This window comes from Arachis ipaensis, chromosome B2, assembly GCF_059453495.1.
Source record: "Arachis ipaensis isolate K30076 ecotype BB chromosome B2, ASM5945349v1, whole genome shotgun sequence".
NCBI classification, from domain to species: Eukaryota; Viridiplantae; Streptophyta; class Magnoliopsida; order Fabales; family Fabaceae; genus Arachis; species Arachis ipaensis.
Genome location: NC_142437.1, coordinates 30,597,169 through 30,615,568, shown reverse-complemented (window position 1 = coordinate 30,615,568; position 18,400 = coordinate 30,597,169). Strand labels below are relative to the sequence as shown.

General features: G+C 38.9%; 1 protein-coding gene across 1 annotated transcript; it reads left to right on the top strand.

Moving 5' to 3' along the window:
- The first annotated feature begins 5,730 nt into the window (after window positions 1–5,730).
- LOC148573470 (uncharacterized) lies at window positions 5,731–15,990 on the top strand. Its single transcript, XM_088505785.1, has 2 exons — window positions 5,731–6,811; window positions 15,743–15,990. Exons 1-2 carry the CDS (start codon window positions 5,731–5,733, stop codon window positions 15,988–15,990), a joined length of 1,329 nt encoding a protein of 442 aa, XP_088361911.1.
- Window positions 15,991–18,400: the final 2,410 nt, after the last annotated feature.

The following is an 18,400-nucleotide window of genomic DNA, read 5'->3' as shown; positions in this document are numbered from 1 at the left end:
GAGCACCCCACCTAAGGCAATCCTAAGAACCACAGAATACCCTACAGCAAACCTCTCAAATTACTTATCCTTCTTTATCTGCCAATGATGACTTACTACAATCTATTGATCGGAGATAACAGACCATGGAAAATAACATTAATTCCACTCTAAATGGTCTGAACGCTACTTTGCAGGCTCTTGTCTCCCAAATTGGGTCAATGAACAACTCCAATAACCAACCTTTGAGCTCTAGTGGAATTCCCTCTCAACCATTACCAAATCTCAATGGTGGTATTAATACCATCACCCTGAGGTCCGGAACCACACTGCAAGAGAGGAGTCAAGAAGAGCCAAATCCATCAGAACACGCCTCAGCTGAAGAGGTAGTGGAAATAGAAGATGTTGAAGAGGAAGAAGACATATATGACATAACTGAAAAAGAAGAAGTTCAACCACAAGAGGAAGCATCAAAAGGCACAAACACTGCAGAAGACACCACTCCTATTCCATTTCCACAACTTGCAAGGAAGCCCAGGAAGCAACTGGAACCTGATCCAAAAATGGTAGAGATATTCAAAAAGGTTGAGGTAACTGTTCCTCTATTTGATGTTATTCAACAGGTACCTAAATATGCAAAGTTTCTAAAAGATTTATGTATACATAAGGACAAAATTAATGAATTAGAAACTATTCCTTTAGGAAGTTTCATATCTGCTTTAATGGGTGGTTTACCTGAAAAGTGTAGTGACCCAGGTCCTTGTATGGTTAATTGCACTATTGGTGGTGTAGTATTTTATGATTGCATGTGTGATTTAGGAGCATGTGTAAGTATAATGCCTTTGTCTATATATGATATTTTGAGGCTCCCTCCCTTAAAAAGGTCGGCAGCTCGTTTTGTGTTAGCAGACAAAAGCATTATCACAGTGGCTGGAGTTGCTGAAGATGTATTAGTGGGCATTAAAGGGCTCACATTTCCCATTGATTTTTATATCCTGGAGATACCCCAAAATGACTCAGACAAGCCATCATCAATCCTACTCGAAAGGCCATTCCTGAAGACCTCAAAGTTTAAATTAGATGCTTTTTCAGGAACATACTCTTTTGAAATAGATGGCCGAGTAGTGATCTTCAATCTGAATGGAGTTATGAAGCACCCACCGGAGGATCACTCTATCCTCAAGTGTGACATTATAGATGAAACCGTGGCTGAAGTCCATAAGGAGGAATTTGAAGAGAAGCACACAGGACAAGGTCCAAGTGTGGGGACATTCTCAGAGGACAATGACAGTGCTTTACCACTGTTACCAGCTCCAGACAACCCAGAGCCTGAACATGATCAGAAGTTAGAATTAAAACTCCTTCCTCCACACCTCAAATATGCTTACCTGGAAGATGGGCAGAAGTTTCCGGTTATCATTGCAAGGGAACTCACTACTCAACAGGAAGAGCAGCTACTTGGTGTGCTGAGGAGGCACAAGAAGGCAATGGGTTGGAGTTTGGCAGACATAGTAGGCATCAACCCTCAAGTCTGTGAGCATAGAATATTTTTAGAAGAAGGAGCAAGACCTGTCCGTCAACCCCAGAGAAGACTGAACCCCACTATCTTAGAGGTTGTCAAAAAGGAAGTGACCAGACTACTAGAGACAGATATTATCTATCCCATCTTAGACAGTGAATGGGTAAGCCCAGTACAAGTGGTGCCAAAGAAGTTTGGTCACTGCAGTGAAGAATGAGCATGGAGAGCTCCTGACAACCAGAGTTCAGAATGCCTGGAGGGTCTGCATTGACTACAGACGCCTCAACCAAGCAACCCGTAAGGATCACTATCCTCTTCCATTCATTGGTCAAATGCTGGATCGCCTGTCAGGTAAATCACATTATTGCTTTTTAGATGGTTACACAGGTTATTTCCAGATTCATATAGCTCCTGAGGATTAGGAAAAGACCACGTTTACATGTCCTTTTGGGACTTATGCTTACAAGAGAATGTCCTTTGGCTTGTGCAATGCACCAACTACTTTCCAAAGGTGCATGATGAGTCTTTTCTCTGATCTTATTGAGGACTGTATGGAAGTTTTTATGGATGATTTTAGTGTTTATGGAGATTCCTTTAGCCTTTGCTTAGATGGATTATCTAGAGTATTAGATAGATGTGTCAGTACAAACCTTGTATTAAATTTTGAAAAATGTCACTTTATGGTCAAACAAGGGATTGTACTAGGACATGTTGTGTCTAATACTGGCATTTCTGTAGATCCAGCAAAGGTGGATGTTATTTCTAGTTTACCTTACCCCTCTTCTGTGAGGGAGGTCCGCTCTTTCCTTGGCCATGTAGGTTTTTACAGGAGGTTCATTAAGGACTTCAGTAAGGTAGCACTTCCCTTATCCAGATTACTGCAGAAAGATATTGAGTTTGAGTTCAGTGAAAATTGCAAACAAGCGTTTGATAAGTTGAAGACCGCACTGACTCAAGCCCCAATTGTAAGAGGACCAGACTGGAGCCAACCATTTGAAATAATGTGCGATGCTTCCAACCATGCCGTAGGAGCAGCACTGCTCAGCGTGAAGGTAAGGATCCTTTTGTTATTGCTTATGCGTCTAAAACATTAGATGCCGCTCAGTCTAATTACACTACTACTGAGAAAGAGCTTCTTGCTATTGTTTTTGCTCTGGATAAATTCCGAGCCTATTTACTTGGTACTAAAGTAGTAGTGTATTCAGACCACGCAGCTCTAAAGTATTTATTATCTAAAAAGGAGTCCAAACCAAGGCTTATACGTTGGATACTGCTATTACAAGAATTTGATTTAGAAATTAAGGATAGGAGTGAAAACCAGAATTTAGTGGCAGACCACCTGAGTCGCCTTGAGCACATTACAGATGACTCCACTCCTATAGCTGATAATTTTCCATTTGATAACCTGCAAGCAGTATCTGAGATAGTCCCTTGGTATGCACCTGTAGCTAATTATCTAGTTAGCCGCACCTTTCCTCCAAACTTTTCTAAGCATCAAAGAGACAAGCTGAAAAGCGAGTCTAAATATTATATATGGGATGACCCATATTTATGGAGATGTGGCGCTTACCAGGTAATTAGACGATGTGTGCCTCAATCAGAATTCCAGTCCATCTTAGAGGCCTGTCACTCATCTGAGAGTGGAGGACATTTTGGCCCTCAAAGAACTGCTAGAAAAATCTTAGACTGTGGATTCTAGTGGCCTACTCTTTTTAGGGACGCTGCTGAATTTTGTAGATCTTGTTTTCCATGCCAGAAATTTGGTAATATATCCAGGAGGGATGAGATGCCTCAACAGATTATGCTTTTCTGTGAAATTTTTGATGTTTGGGGCATTGACTTCATGGGTCCATTTCCAAATTCTAATGGTTATTTCTATATATTGTTAGCTGTGAATTACGTTTCCAAATGGGTGGAAGCAATTCCTACCCGCAATGATGATGCTAACACTGTTGTTCCCTTTGTGAGAAACCATATTATTTGTCGCTTTGGATCACCACGAGCAATCGTGAGCGATCAAGGCACCCATTTTTGTAACAGGAGACTAACAGGACTAATGAAGAAGCATGGAATAATTCATAAGGTTGCAACAGCCTACCATCCTCAGACTAATGGGTAAGCCGAGGTGTCAAATAGAGAGATAAAGTGTATCTTGCAGAAGATAGTCAAACCTCATAGAAGAGACTGGAGCACCAGGCTACAAGATGCACTTTGGGCGTACAGAACAGCATACAAAACACCCATTGGGATGAGTCCTTTCCGCTTAGTTTATGGAAAAGCTTGTCATCTCCCTGTTGAAGAAGAGCACAAAGCCTTTTGGGCAGTAAAGGAATGCAACATGGGAATTGAGAAAGCCAGAGCTGAAAGGAAATTGTAACTTCAGGAACTGGAGAGCCTTCGCCTAGAAGCTTATGAGAACTCAAGACTATACAAGGAGAAGATGAAGGTTGTACATGATCAGCACATCAAGAGGAAAGAGTTCCAACCTGGGGACTTAGTCCTCCTTTATAAATCTCGATTGAGGCTCATGCCAGGCAAGTTGAGATCAAGATGGGAAGGTCCATATAGAGTAGAGAAGGCCGAACCGTACGGAGTCTATCACCTAAGTCATCCTTCAAGCTCTCAACTTATCAAAGTTAATGGACATCGTTTAAAGCTGTACCATGGCGAGAAGCTGAAGAAAAACAAGGATCTTGAGATCTTCCTCTTGGAAGATCCCCACATAGCCGAAGACTGAGCTAGTGGAGCGTCCAACTTACGGACGTTAAAGCAAAGTGCTAGGTGGGAGACAACCCACCATGGTATGATCGTTCTTTTCCTTATTTTTAATTTTCTTATTCAAAACTCTTTTCTTCATTACTACATTTCGTGCATCTGCATTTGCATATTTTTAATTAAAAAAAAAATTCACGCGACGCGTCCGCGTCGCAAGGAGATGGGAAACAATAATAATATGGACAGAGAGTTACGCAGGAGCAGGGCTGGAGGCGTGCCAATGGTACAAATCACCCCACGCGACCGCGTCATATGGGAATAATGGCCTCCCACGCGACCGCGTGCCCCACGCGGCCGCGTGACCAGGATTTCGACGTCAAAGTGGTGCACGACCGAAAGTTGTGCGAGAGTGGTGCTGGATTGGTGCTGAACGCATAATCCTTCCCACGCGGCCACGTGAGCGACGCGACCGCGTCATATCCTTCTGAAAGCCCACTCACGCGATCGCATGCCCCAGGCGATCGCGTCACCCAAAATTTGGCACTAATATGATTTTGAACAGAGAGTTGTGCGAGTGCGAGGCTACCCTCGCGCCATTAGCCTAAAAATGGGTCACGCGACTGCGTGACCGATGCGACCGCGTCAATCAGTTTCAACGCAAGTCGCGCGACCGTGTGCCTCACGCGACCGCGTCGCTTGCGTCGCACAGTTTTCCTGATTTGCCAATTATCTTATCCTTTTCTCCCCAAATCCTATTTTCTTCTTTCCCTCCTTAATTCTTTTTCTTCCTTCTTCCTTCTTTCTCACTCTTTACACTTTTTCTCTCTCACCCCCCATTAACAAGGTTTTTTTCTTTTTCTCATTCTCTCCTTACTTTTCTATTATTCTTCTTATTTTTATATGGCATCTTCTTCTCTTTTCTTTTTCCTTCATTATTCATATTTTCTTTTTTTCTTTCTTTTTCCTTTTTACTTGGTGTTATCAATTTATGTGCGTCATTATTTATTATTATATGCTTGTGGATAGTTGTAAATTTGTTTGACAATTATATATTACTTTTTAAGGGATTACTTGCATGTTCAAATTCTTATTTTCAAGAGCTTCTTCTACATGCATGCTATGTGTTTGTGAAAAAGTCCATATGGCATTATGAACTTCTCTACATTTTTCTACTCTAATATTCAATGCTTGCTTTTCACAAATTCCCTTTACTATTTTATCATTGAAATTAATTGTCAATACAAACGTGATAGTTAGTTACGAGTGATAACATATTTAAATTGGACATTGAATGCCTAATCTATGCTACTCATGCCTTTGCCTGCATGCCAATAAACCCCTTGTATTTATTTGTCCCCATATGCACTTGCTATATTTCCATTGATGAACTTTTCACATGCAGTCCGGACCATGTGTTAACGTCATTCTTCTTTATTGTGCATTGATTATCACTTACATCACCCTCTTCCTTGCTTTACCCCTTTAAATTTAATTTACTTTCTCTTCCCTTTTTCAGGATGGCCACCAAGAAAGGAAAGGAGAAAGCTACCCCCAAACAACCAGCAAGAAGAGGTACAAAAAGAGCATTAGTGGCAAAACCCTCTTCAACTGCGGTAAAGCCCTCAACAAAGAAGATTAAGAGGATTATAAAGGTTGATGATAAAGAAAAAGCCTTCCCAGTAAGGGACACTGCGCGATTTCCCAATCGCTACTGTGAGCAGATGTTCCCCATCCTGGCTGAAAGGAGTTACAACAATGAATACCTTCTTCTCCTTCCGCCCAATATTGCTACCTTTGTTGAGCCGCAAATTTTCCGAAGACAATGGGGTTTCCTACAGAGACAGCCAAGGCAAGTCAATCTTTCTTGGGTAGTCGAGTTCTACTCCAACTTCCACCTGCCGACCCTGCAGTCTGTCTATGTCCGTCAGAAGCAAGTCCCCATTACTGAAGAGGTCATTCAAAAAGCTCTCGGTCTTCCCCCTGCCCCAGAAGGACTGGATGCCTTTCAAGAAGCCGCACTCAAGCGCCAGATGTACCAATTCGACTGGGACGCTGTTCTCAGAGTTATCGCACTACCTGGCAGCAGATGGATTTACGGATACCATCGTACCCGCCCTAAGGGAATTTCGGCTTCAGCACTTACCTTGGAGGCTCGCGTATGGGCACAGATCATGTCCCATTACGTCTTTCCGAGCACTCACGAATCCTCTTTCACTGCGGACATGGCCGTTCTTCTATGGTGCATCCTTACAGACCAACCTCTGAACCTACCAAGACACATCCGGAATGCCATGAGACACGTACAAATCACGGGCAACTTACCTTTTCCCGCCCTGGTCTCAGATCTTGTCTCAGCCGCCGGAGTCTCCTACAGAGCTGGGGACACCAAAGCCATGCTTCCACGGGATGATCAGTATGTCCCCAACGGGAAGTACCTTAGACTTCCAGCAGCCACTATCAGCCAACCTACTGAACCAGTTGAAGATATTCCTTCTTCAACACCACAAGCACCTACAACAGCCCAACTGCTCCATCAGATACTTGAAAAGTTGGATCGGCATGAACAGAAAGCTAAGATGCGAGAGCGCCGTAACAAGCGCCGATTCACATACCTCAAGGAGCTGATTATGGGAAAATTCAAGGACTCAGACACTCCGGACTCCACTTCTTTTACCAGCACAGGGAGCCATGATGGTCTCGACTGTGGAGATACTGCTACCAGCCCACCTTTGTTCTTGACAGATGGCACCGAGGACGGTGCAAAGCCTTAAGTGTGGGGAGGTCGGTCAGTACCTGACTTCCGGAGGTAATTTCTCTTCCCTAGCACCAATAAATTAGGATATTTAGTTAGATTTTTCTTTTATAGAATAGGATAAATTGCATAGTAATAGATTAGTTGCATGCATGTTCTGCTTGATTGAAAAGACAACAAGTTTCTTCTAAGACCCTATCTTTGGAATAAAATTTCACTAATTTTAATTAAAATTTTCATGATAAATTTGCTTGAAGTTGTATTTGGAACATGATTTTTGAGCTAAAGAACACACAACCTGTGAGATTTGAGCCTTTATGAATGGTTACATTATTTAACCATAATTATTTTATTCTTGTGTGTTTACTTCTCTATGATTGTAATCTATATTTTGTTTCATCCTATATGTCCAATGTTTATTATATTTATATGTTTGCATATGATTGAGGCCATCATTTATTTAGTTTACTTATCCAAATTAAGCCTACCCTTTCAATTGCCTTTGTTAGCCACTTTGAACCTTTAAATCCCATTTGTTCTATATTTTACCACATTACTAACCTTAAGCAGAAAAACAATTATATATCCCAAATTGAATCTTTGGTTAGCTTAAGATAGAATTGTGTGTGTTATTTAAGTATGGGAAATTGTGGAAGCAAAAGATAATAGGGAAATGTGTCATGATAATATACTGGGAATTTGGATACCTACTCATGAGAAACTGTAAGAATTAAAAATCTATGTGCATTGATAAGCTATGTTATTTTTATGTTTCTATGTTTATGGAAAAAAACCCAAAAATATTCAACAAATAAATAAGGGGACAAAATTGCCCCAATGCTAAGTCAAGCATTCAAAGATCAACGCATGTATGATAAAATTTAAATAAAAAGTTGAAACATGAGTATGGAATGTGAAAGGAAATTTCTCTAGGTATGAATTCTAATGTTATATAGAATATATATAGGTTATGTTAAAGCTTGGGTTAATTAAAGATTTAATTTATAAGCTTACTTAGCCATATATGTATCCTTACCCTTACCTTGGCCCCATTACAACCTTGAAAAGACCTCATGATGTTTGCATTGGTATATTAAATGTTGTTGATTGGTTAGGAGAAGAACAAAAAAAAAATTAGAGAGCATGATTAGAGAAGGATAGAGTGATGACCCTATACACTAGAGAGACTAGAGTGTACATACATCATCAGTGAGGGTTCCATGCTTGAATTTTTATGTTCTCTGCTTTCATGAGCTATCTTCTTGTATTTTTATCTGTTCTTACTATATAAGAATTGAGTTAGTGGAATTTGATTTGTAATTGTTTTGAAGAGCTTATTTACTTTTGATCAAGTGGACAAAAAAATCATATAGTTGCATTCATACATATATAGGTTGCATTTGCATTGCACAGGTTTTACATGTTCCCACTCATTTATTTTATCTCCTTCAACTAAGCATGAGGACATGCTAATGTTTAAGTGTGGGGAGATTGATAAACCACTATTTTATGGTTTATATTGTGTTTAATTGTGTGATTTTATCATGATCTTTACCCACTTATTCATTAAATAAGCATGCATTTATAATTCCTTCCTAAAGTTATTGCATGATTGAAAACTTGCTTCCTAGAGACTTTTAATTATGTCTTTTATTTCTCCTTTATTCCATTCGATGCCGTGATATGTGCGTTAAGTGTTTCAGGCTTTATAAGGCATGAATGAGTTGGAGATTGGAAAGGAAGCTTGCAAAAATGGAAGGAACACAAGAAATTGAGGAGATGACCAGTGAGAAGTGACGCGGCCGCATGGATGACGCGACCGCGCGGAAGAGAGGAAATCGCAGTGACGCGGCCGCATGGATAACGCGACCGCGCGACATGGAATAGCACGAGTGACGCGGCTGCATGGACGACGTGCCCGCGTGGCTAAGCGAAACGCCAAATGACGCGTCCGCCTGAATGACGCGTCCGTGTGACATGCGCGATCTGCATAATCTGCAGAATCGCTGGGGGCGATTTCGGGCTTTATTTTGACCCAGTTTTCGTCCCAGAAAAGCAGACTAGAGCCAGAGAACATGCAGAAACCAAAAACAACATTCATTCCGCATAGTTTTTAGTTTTTAGATCTAGTTTTACTCCTCCTCTAGGTTTTCTCTCTACACATTCATAGTTTTTAGGATTTGTTATTTTCATTGTTTTTGCATTGGGATATTGAGAAGAGTTATTGCCTCATCAAGACTTCGACATTCTAGTTCGTTCTCTTTACTTGTCTCTTACTCTTCCATGTTCCTTAATTTACTTAATTTTACTATTGGATTATTTTAGCATTTATTAATACAAGAATTATTTTTATTTTCAATTAATCTTTTGATCACTATTTATCATGTCTTTCTTTAATTCCCTTTCTTATGTCATGAATTTTACATTTACAATGAGCGAGTAGTTCCCTAACTTGATGGGGAGTTGATTGAAAGGAATCCTTGTGTTGGGATGCTCAAGAGAAAGATTGTAATCGGGTTTATTGTTGGATTACTCTCTAGTCGCTAACACCAATCCTCCCAAGAGCGGATTGGAACTTGTGGATAGAAACAGCATTCCAACTCGTTTGACTTTCCCTTACCTAGTAAGGGACAACTAAACATAAATACCCTCAATTGTCAATTAATCTTGAGAGTACTCCAACAAGAATAGGGCTTCCAGCTAATCAACTCCCAGTCAAGGCTTTTATTTAAATTTATATAAATTCTCTAATTTAATTCTCTACCATTCAGCTCAAACCTTTTTGAAAATATCTGATTAATAAAATAGCACACTTTTTTGCAACTCGTTGGGAGACGACCTGGGATCCATACTTCCAGTATTTTAATTTTAATTTCTGTGACACCCTTCTAAATTGATAAGCGGATTTTGGGTTGGTTGAGAACTATACTTGCAACGCATATTTTATAATCATTCTTAACTCGCCAATTTCCGCCTACATCACATAGGTAAATGCAAAGAAATATAAAAGCTATGACCAAAATATTCACAAAACCAACTATAAACAAGCAATTAAGCATATAAAAAGCATAAAACATGAAATTCATCAATCAAAACTTCAAGATACCAAAATTGCATATATAAACAAAGTACTTGAACCAAAGAGAAATTGAAAATAAAGATGATGTAATTAAAGAGAAAATTGAGAGTACTTACAATTAAAGAAGCAAAATCCAACATAAAAACTTGCTATAAAATGCTACAATGAACCCTAATTAAAAATCCTAAGAGAGTATTCTACCCTACACTACTCTTACTCCTAAATTAGGTTCTAAAAACTATCTAAGTGAGCTCCTCTTGATATGTGATGTTCACCCCTTCATATAGCATTTAATTTGGCTTCAGCAACTCCAAAATTTGTGCCAGGAAAGCCCCGAATTCGCGAGCCACGTGACTTTTTAATGAAGTCACACGTAGGGACTTGTGCATACGCACACTTGCTGATTTTTGTACTTGTGCGTGGGCACAGGTGCTGATTCTGACCCTTGTGCGTAGGCACAGAAGGTGTGCGTGGGCATAGGCTAAAATGCTTTTCTCCTTTGTTTTCTTCATGTTTTCTCCCTTTTTGCATGCTTTCTTCCACTTCTACCAAACCATTCTTGCCTCTAGGACCTAAAATCTCTCAACAAATATATCACGACATCGAATGGAATAAAAGTGGGAATAAATTGCTCAATTTAAGCACAAAAATGCATGTTTCCACATTTAGGTTCAATTTAGGGATCAAACACAAAAGTATGCTATTTTGGTGAATAAGTGTGAGTTTATGTGATGAAATCCATCCAATTCAAGCCAAAACATATCATCAAATATGGACTCATCAATTCTCCCAAACTTAAACAATAGCATGTCCTCATGCTAAACCAAATAAGGAGAATGATCACAGGGAAACAACTTATTGAGTGCAACTATCTATATGCATGCAAGTATGTATATACTATATATATATATATCTATCTATCTATAGTGTACTATGAATTTGGTGAAAACAAACAATCAAATTCCTAAGCAAGAGTATAGACATATAGGGCTAAACAAAAAAGTAGTTCAATGCAATCAAAATCTAAAGAATTGATTCAAGTTTCAAAATGAAGCAACTTGCAAAAATACATGATAAGAGAGGTGGAAATATAGAATTGAGTAATCGAACCCTCACCGGATGTGTATACACTCTTAATGCTCAGTGTTTAGGGTCAATTCACTCAAGTCTCCTCTAATCATGCTTTCAAGGATTTGCTTTTCATCTAACAATCAACAAACATGTGATGCATGAATGCAAGTATCATGAGGTCTTTAGAAGGTTGTAATGGGGTTGGGGTAAGGGTAAGATGAATATATGGCTAAGTAGACTAAAAGATTGAATCCTTGTAGTTTAAGTATCCAACTCAACTGACATCAATCAAACCACAAAAATGCATTCTAATCACCCATTACTTCTTTTCTTACACATTCATGCCTTAGTTTCTACTCAAAACACATATGCATTTCTTATTCATTTTTTTTCTTTTCTTTGGGGCAACCTTTGTCCCCTATTATTATTTTTTTTTCTTCATTTCATTTCTTCTTCTTTTTTTTTTCAAATTCTTTTTCTTCTTTTATTTTTCTAAGACAAATGCATATGGTTAAAGTAAATTGATACATGAATGTGCACCCATTTTCCAAAGTTTTTCAATAAAATACCCAAAACAAACTTTTATGTCTCTACCAATGCTTTCCAAAATTTTCCCCACACTTAAATGCAACACACTTCTCAACCTAAGCTAATCAAAGATTCTATTCAAGGTAACTCATGGCTTTTTGCTTAAGATTTTGATGTGGTTATAATTAGAACAAAGGGGATTAAAAAGCTCAAAATTGGCTTACAAAGGTAGATATAAGGGTTAGGTCCATATGGGTAAGTGAGCTTAAATACAAAGATGGCCTCAATCATGCTCAATGCATTTAAACATCAAATATTGAAAATAAAGAATCAAGCAAAACCAAGATTACAATCATAGAAGGAGCATAGCACACAATGAACAAAATTTGTGGTTATAATGTGTAACCACTCAATATAAGCTCAAAAACTCACAAGGTATTTTGTTCTATCACTCTTCTATGTTCTATAAAAATTATTCAAGTAAGTTTAAAAATAATTTTCCAAATCAATTCAATAGAACGCCCTAAAATAAAATTCTTGAAAATTTTTGTTGTTTTTTCACCAAAATTTTTCTAGCTCTATTCCTAATTTTCAACAACCAAAAACTAACATGAACAATTAGGACAAAATTAAACTAGGGACTATGCTATTCACATCATCCAATCACAAATTCTATCTATAAAATATATACCATGCAAAAGATGCAAAATGCAATAGATATAAACTATGAATAGTCTAAGATATATGTACTAAAAGAAAATAAAATGCAATAATAAAAAAAACACTCCAAATATTTACAAGAAACATAATAAAAGAAAACAAAAATGAAAGTGCAAAGTGTTCGGAAAAGAAAGTTTATGTCCCAAAAATAGTGAATCCTCCCCCACACTTAAGCGATTGCACGGTCCTCCGTGCATGAAGACAATTCGGGGAGAATGTCTCTAAGTTCCTCCACCTTCAGCTGGCGGATGCGGGGGCTCGGGTTGTAGTAAACTTGCTAAGCTCAATGCATTCTTGGCATCTCCCTCTTCGGCATCCTCCTCCTCTCCCGACTCCTTGCCTTTATGTCTCATCCTCAAAAAGAATGAATAAAGTATAATAAGGAATCATAGGGCAATTAGCACAAAAAGGTAAAGGAGGGAGCAAATATATTGTATGCTTGGAGCAAAAAGAAAACAAACAAGCATTTAATTGAGGAGGTTTGTATAGTGGTGTGGTTTGATAAAAAGATGAGCCATGTGTGTATTCCAATTATGCTCGTGGTTAGAACACACAACGGCCGGTTAAAACGGCATCCACACCGTCAAAAAGTAAGCATGAGTTCATCAATTAAATGGCCTAAGTTGCAACTAAGAGATGAGCATCAATCAGGGACAAGCAAGCTTAGGCAATTACAAGAAGAGTGAATTGAATGTAGAAAATATTGGATATTGAAGGTGTGCAAGTGAAAGCTCAAAATTAATGTAAAATAGCACAACAAATAATAACCAATTCACTAATGAAAATAAACTACTTATTCATCCTTAGGAATAAGGAAATAATCACATGTATAAGGTGCTTGTTACAAAAAGTAACAAGTCTTGATAAGAATCAAGTCAAGTCAACTAAAAAAATGCAAAGCATTAACAAATAACAAATACCTTGTTATGTGATTATATTGACTTAATAACCATGATGAACAAGCAATTCAATTCTATTCACTAAATTCAACATACACTTGTTCAAAATTGCACCAAATAAGAAATTAAATGTCAATTTTCATATCAAATTGGTGCTAGCAACTCAAAGTAAGAAACAAGTACATTATTGAAATCCCAATCCAAAATAACATCATAACCATTCAAAGGTGCACAATTCTTGATTAGAATGCCAAACAAGGATATAGTTTAACCCACATGGTCGCGACAACATATGCATTAAACAAAAAGTTCATTCAGGCATTTAAGCAAACACATGGTATGCGGTGCACATATTCAACAAGTTCAAGCCAAAATTCAAACATCAACAACCCATGAATCAAAGATTGAACACTTGCAATGCAACAAACAAACAATTAAACAAAACTTAACCTACATTACCAATGTTAAATAAAGAAAACAAAAATTAAACAAGCAAATAAACTAAGCATGGAATATTAAAACAAGAAAATTGAAAAGTTGAAGGATGGAAAAGAAAAAGATAGGTAACAGTGGCACTTGTGTTAGCCCTTGTGAGGCTCACGGCGGCAGAGCTTTTCCGGAGAAGAGAAGAAAGAGAGAAGAAAATGAAAGAAGGAAAAAGAAGGAGAAGAAGAAGAAAAGAGAAGAGAGAGAGAGAGAGAGGGAGAGAGAGAGAGAGAGAGAGAAAGAGAGAGAGAGAGAGAGAGAGAGAGAGAGAAAGAGAGAGAGAGGGACAAAATAGGGAACTCTTTCTGATTGACGCCCAGATCGCGACCTATGCGTACGCAGACTTGAAAAAAATTGGAGCGTTCATATGCATCGGGTGTGCGAGCACTCCTGGCAGAGAGGGTCTCAAAATGTGTGCGTGCGCATAGTGTTGTGCGCACGCATAGAAGAATTTTTTTTTTTTGAAAAAGGGTAAAAAGACATGTGTGCGTACGCACAAGTTCTGTGTGTACACACAAGGGCAAAAAATTTGGGGGTCCGCGCGCACAGCTTGTGTAAATGCTCCCAACAGAAGGGGTTCTGTGACCAGTGCGTACGCACAGGTCTGTGCATGAGCACAGATGTCAAAATATGGATAAAGTGTGCATGGACACAGGTTGTGCGTGGGCACACTGCCCTGTTTCTGCAAAATTTGCCTCTAAGGCACCAACATGACTTCCAAAACAGTTTTTTTCAAGCCCCAAATCATTTTAAAACCCCAAAAGCACATTATTCCACTAAGATTACCTAATAAAAACCAAAATGCAACTAAATTAAACCTAGAATTCTATCAAACTAAGCTAACAAAAGAGACAAAATTCAATAAGTAAAAGCTAAAAGAAGAGAAAGGTTGGAAGGATATTACCATGGTAGGGTGTCTCCTACCTAGCACTTTGGTTTAAAGTCCTTAAGTTAGACATTTGAGTGAAGCTTGTGTCATGGTGGGTTATGCTTCCACTCATCCTTGAGTCACCACCCATGTTTGCTCTTCGAAAATCCTCCGGGATCCCAAATAAAGTACATTAAGCTCTCAAGTAACCTCAAGCAAGAAATTGGGATCCAAAATTGTTGGTTGTAGAGTTGTATGCCCAGATCCCACACTTTGGTTTCTCTATCATCCTCTTGTTGATTTTCACTTGTGCCCTTGGATGAACAACCTCCCCAAGCACTTTTGAAGCACCCACTTGAATGTTGGACTCCTCCAAATTGGACCTTGCACCACTTATACTTTGAACTCCTTTGGCAACCAACACCCATTTCTTCATTGTTGAACACCCTAAGAAGGATCTTAAGTTGATGATCCGTTTCCAAGATAGCAATTTGATGTGGACCTATGAAGCTCATGGAGGATATTGTCACCCACTCACATTGCCCTTGGATTGGTGTCACTCTTGTAAGCTCTTACATGAAAGCTCCCACTTCTTGGATGTTTTCCTCTTCCTCACCACCCATATATCTCTCAAACTCAAAAGGGGAAGGTTCTTCAAGATTATTGAGGGGGTTGACCAAGGTGGACAAAAAATCATTGATGATGGAATCCACTTCTTGATCAAACTCCCTCAATTCTTCATTTACCTCTTGTGATTCAATTATTTTACCTCCCTCCTCTTGTTGCTCAATTGTTTTACCTTCCTCCTCTTGTGACTCAAGCCTTAACTCCTCTTCTTCTCCTTGAGACTCCACGTTCTCCTTCTCACTACACTCCTTAGTTGATCTTCCACCTTTCTTAAGGGGGATATCTTGATTGCTTGAGTGTAGTAAGGCTAAGCGGTTCACCACTTCGGCTATGGTAGCCATGAATCCCCTTGCTTCCTATGGAACCCTTCTTACTCTTGGAAGAATGCTTGAAGGTCTTGTTGTTCTTGGGGTAAGGGTTGGAGAACTTCACAATTAGGTGGAAGAGAAGGTTCAAAGGTTGGGAGAAAGATTGTGTAGTTGGAGGGTGTGTTATGTAGGTGAGGGTGTTGAGGTGGTGTGTAAGGGGGTGATGGTTCATATGGTTGATAGCAAGATGTATAGACATCTTGATTCCATGGAGGTGGATGGTGTGGTGCTTGAAGGTTTGGTGGTTGGGGGTTGTGCATGGGGTATCTTTCATATATTTGGATTTGGTATGCACATTAGGGAGGGTTTGGGGGAGGATTTGGCTCGTTGTAGTATGGGAGAGATTGCTCCTCCCTCCATCGATTCTCCCACTCCTTGATACAATCTCAATTTGAATTCATCATACCCTACAAAATAGTCACAACCAAGCTCCAAGCAACAAGGGTGATATCTCATAAAGAAAGTAGAAAATAAAATCAAAAGACATCAACAAACAAGAAAAACAAACACCTAAGTATTAATAAAAATAACCAAACAACCAAAAAGTAAGCTATTTACAGTATTAACATATTCACAACAACCTAAGATATAACACAAATTGCATCCCCAGTAACTGTGCCAAAAACTTGATGATTTGGAATTAGTGTTGATTTGGAATATCTCAAATAAGAATCTCTTCGTTGCAAGTATAGCCAAATCAACAACTAACTCTCAACATCAAATTTTAGTTTTTCTAAATTTAAATCTAAACCGACAGTAATGAAACCTCGGGTTGTTCTCCCTAGGAATGCAATTAAAGTGTTACACTCTCGGTTGTGAGCAAAAAAGGTGTTTTGTGCAATCAAAGAACAAAAGATTAAAAGAACTAAGAGATGAAAGAACTAAGAAATGATCAAAATTGGAGTTAAAGCACTTAAAAGGGAAGATGGGATAAAAACTTATTGAAAATGCTAAAATGCATAAAAGAGCCTTGACTTGGGAATGAGAGTTCAAGGAATCCTATCATCGCCATAACCACAACTATGGCAACTATGATGAGTCAATCTCGCTTAGTTAACCCCTAACATCGAGGAGTAGGTCAAGCAAGCATAATTGACCTTAATCCATAAGTCCTAGCTAACTTACCAAACTAGTTAGTAAAAAGTTAGCGTCAATGGAAACAAGAGTTAACTAACTACCCAAGAATTACCACTAAATGTCAGACATTATGACTCTAGTATCCTAGGAACTCAAATCCCAAGCCAAGGTGTGAAAATCTACTCAAAATTACTAAGTGACATTTTCACAAACACTTGGTGGGCATAAAACCAAAACATAGGTAAATGCAAAGAAAAATAAAAGCTATGACCAAAATATTCACAAAACCAACTATAAACAAGCAATCAAGCATATAAAAAGCATAAAACATGAAATTCATCAATCAAAACTTCAAGATACCAAAATTGCATATATAAACAAAGTAATTGAACCAAAGAGAAATTGAAAATAAAGATGATGTAATTAAAGAGGAAATTGAGAGTAGTTACAATTAAAAAAGCAAAATCCAAGATCAAAGCTTGCTATAAAATGCTACAATGAACCCTAATTAAAAATCCTAAGAGAGCATTCTACCCTACACTACTCCTACTCCTAAATTAGGTTCTAAAAACTATCTAAGTGAGCTCCTCTTGATATGTGATGTTCACCCCCTTCATATAGCACTCAATTTGGCTTTAGAAACTCCAAAAATTGGGCCAGGAAAGCCCCAAATTTGCGAGCCACGTAACTTTTTAATGAAGGCACACGGAGGGACTTGTGCGTACGCATAAGTTGTGCATGGGTACACTTGCTGATTTCTGTACTTGTGCGTGGTCACAGGGCTATGCGTGGGCACAGGTGCTGATTTTGACCCTTGTGCGTAGGCACAGAAAGTGTGCGTGGGCACAGGCTGAAATGCTTTTCTCCTTTTTTGCATGCTTTCTTCCACTTCTACCAAACCATTCTTACCTCTAGGACTTGAAATCACTCAACAAATATATCATGGCATCGAATGGAATAAAAGTGAGAATAAATTGCTCAATTTAAACACAAAAACGCATGTTTCCACATTTAGGTTCAATTTAGGGATCAAACACAAAAGTATGCTATTTTGGTGAATAAGTGTGAGTTTATGTGATGAAATCAATCCAATTCAAGCCAAAACATATCGTCAAATATGGACTCATCACTCGTCCTTCCTCTCAACGCCAGCGAGCTGTCTCTGTCACTTCCATCTAGCCGCTGAACTGCTCCCGCCGCTGTCGCCAGTTGGAGCCTCGAAGATTATAGTCGCAATCGTGCAGCTCTCCACCATCGTCACTGTTTCAGCTCTGGAAGCAGCATCACCGGACTCGCCTCCTGTCTCCATCGCGCACCTCTATTCCACCGTCGCCAGCATTAGCTCGGTTGCACCGGTCAGTTTTGTTCGCCGATTCCCCCTCTATTTTATACTTTTATGCTTCTAGCTTCTAGGATTTTCTTAATTGTTGAATAATTAATTAATTATTGTTGAAAAATTTGTAAACTTGTTATGGGTTAAATAATTGTTAATTAATCTGTGAATTTTGCTGTTGTTATTGGTTGAATTTTGCTGCTGTTATTGGCTGAACTTTGTTGTGGGTTGCAGTGAAGCACAATCGTCGAGATCGCCTCCTGTCTCCGTCGCGAACTCAGTTCCACCGTGGCCGACGCCATCTCTGTTCCACTGGCCAGCGCCACTCTCCCTGGATCTGCTCTGCTCTGTTCTGTTCTGTTCTATACTTCTAGCTTCT

Excerpts from the sequence above, each read along its gene's own strand:
- LOC148573470 (XM_088505785.1), top strand. The coding sequence starts at position 5,731 with ATGGCCACCAAGAAAGGAAAGGAGAAAGCTACCCCCAAACAACCAGCA. Across the intron at positions 6,812-15,742 it reads GCGAGAGCGCCGTAACAAGC|GTGAGGGTGTTGAGGTGGTG; the intron begins GCCGATTCACAT and ends TGTGTTATGTAG.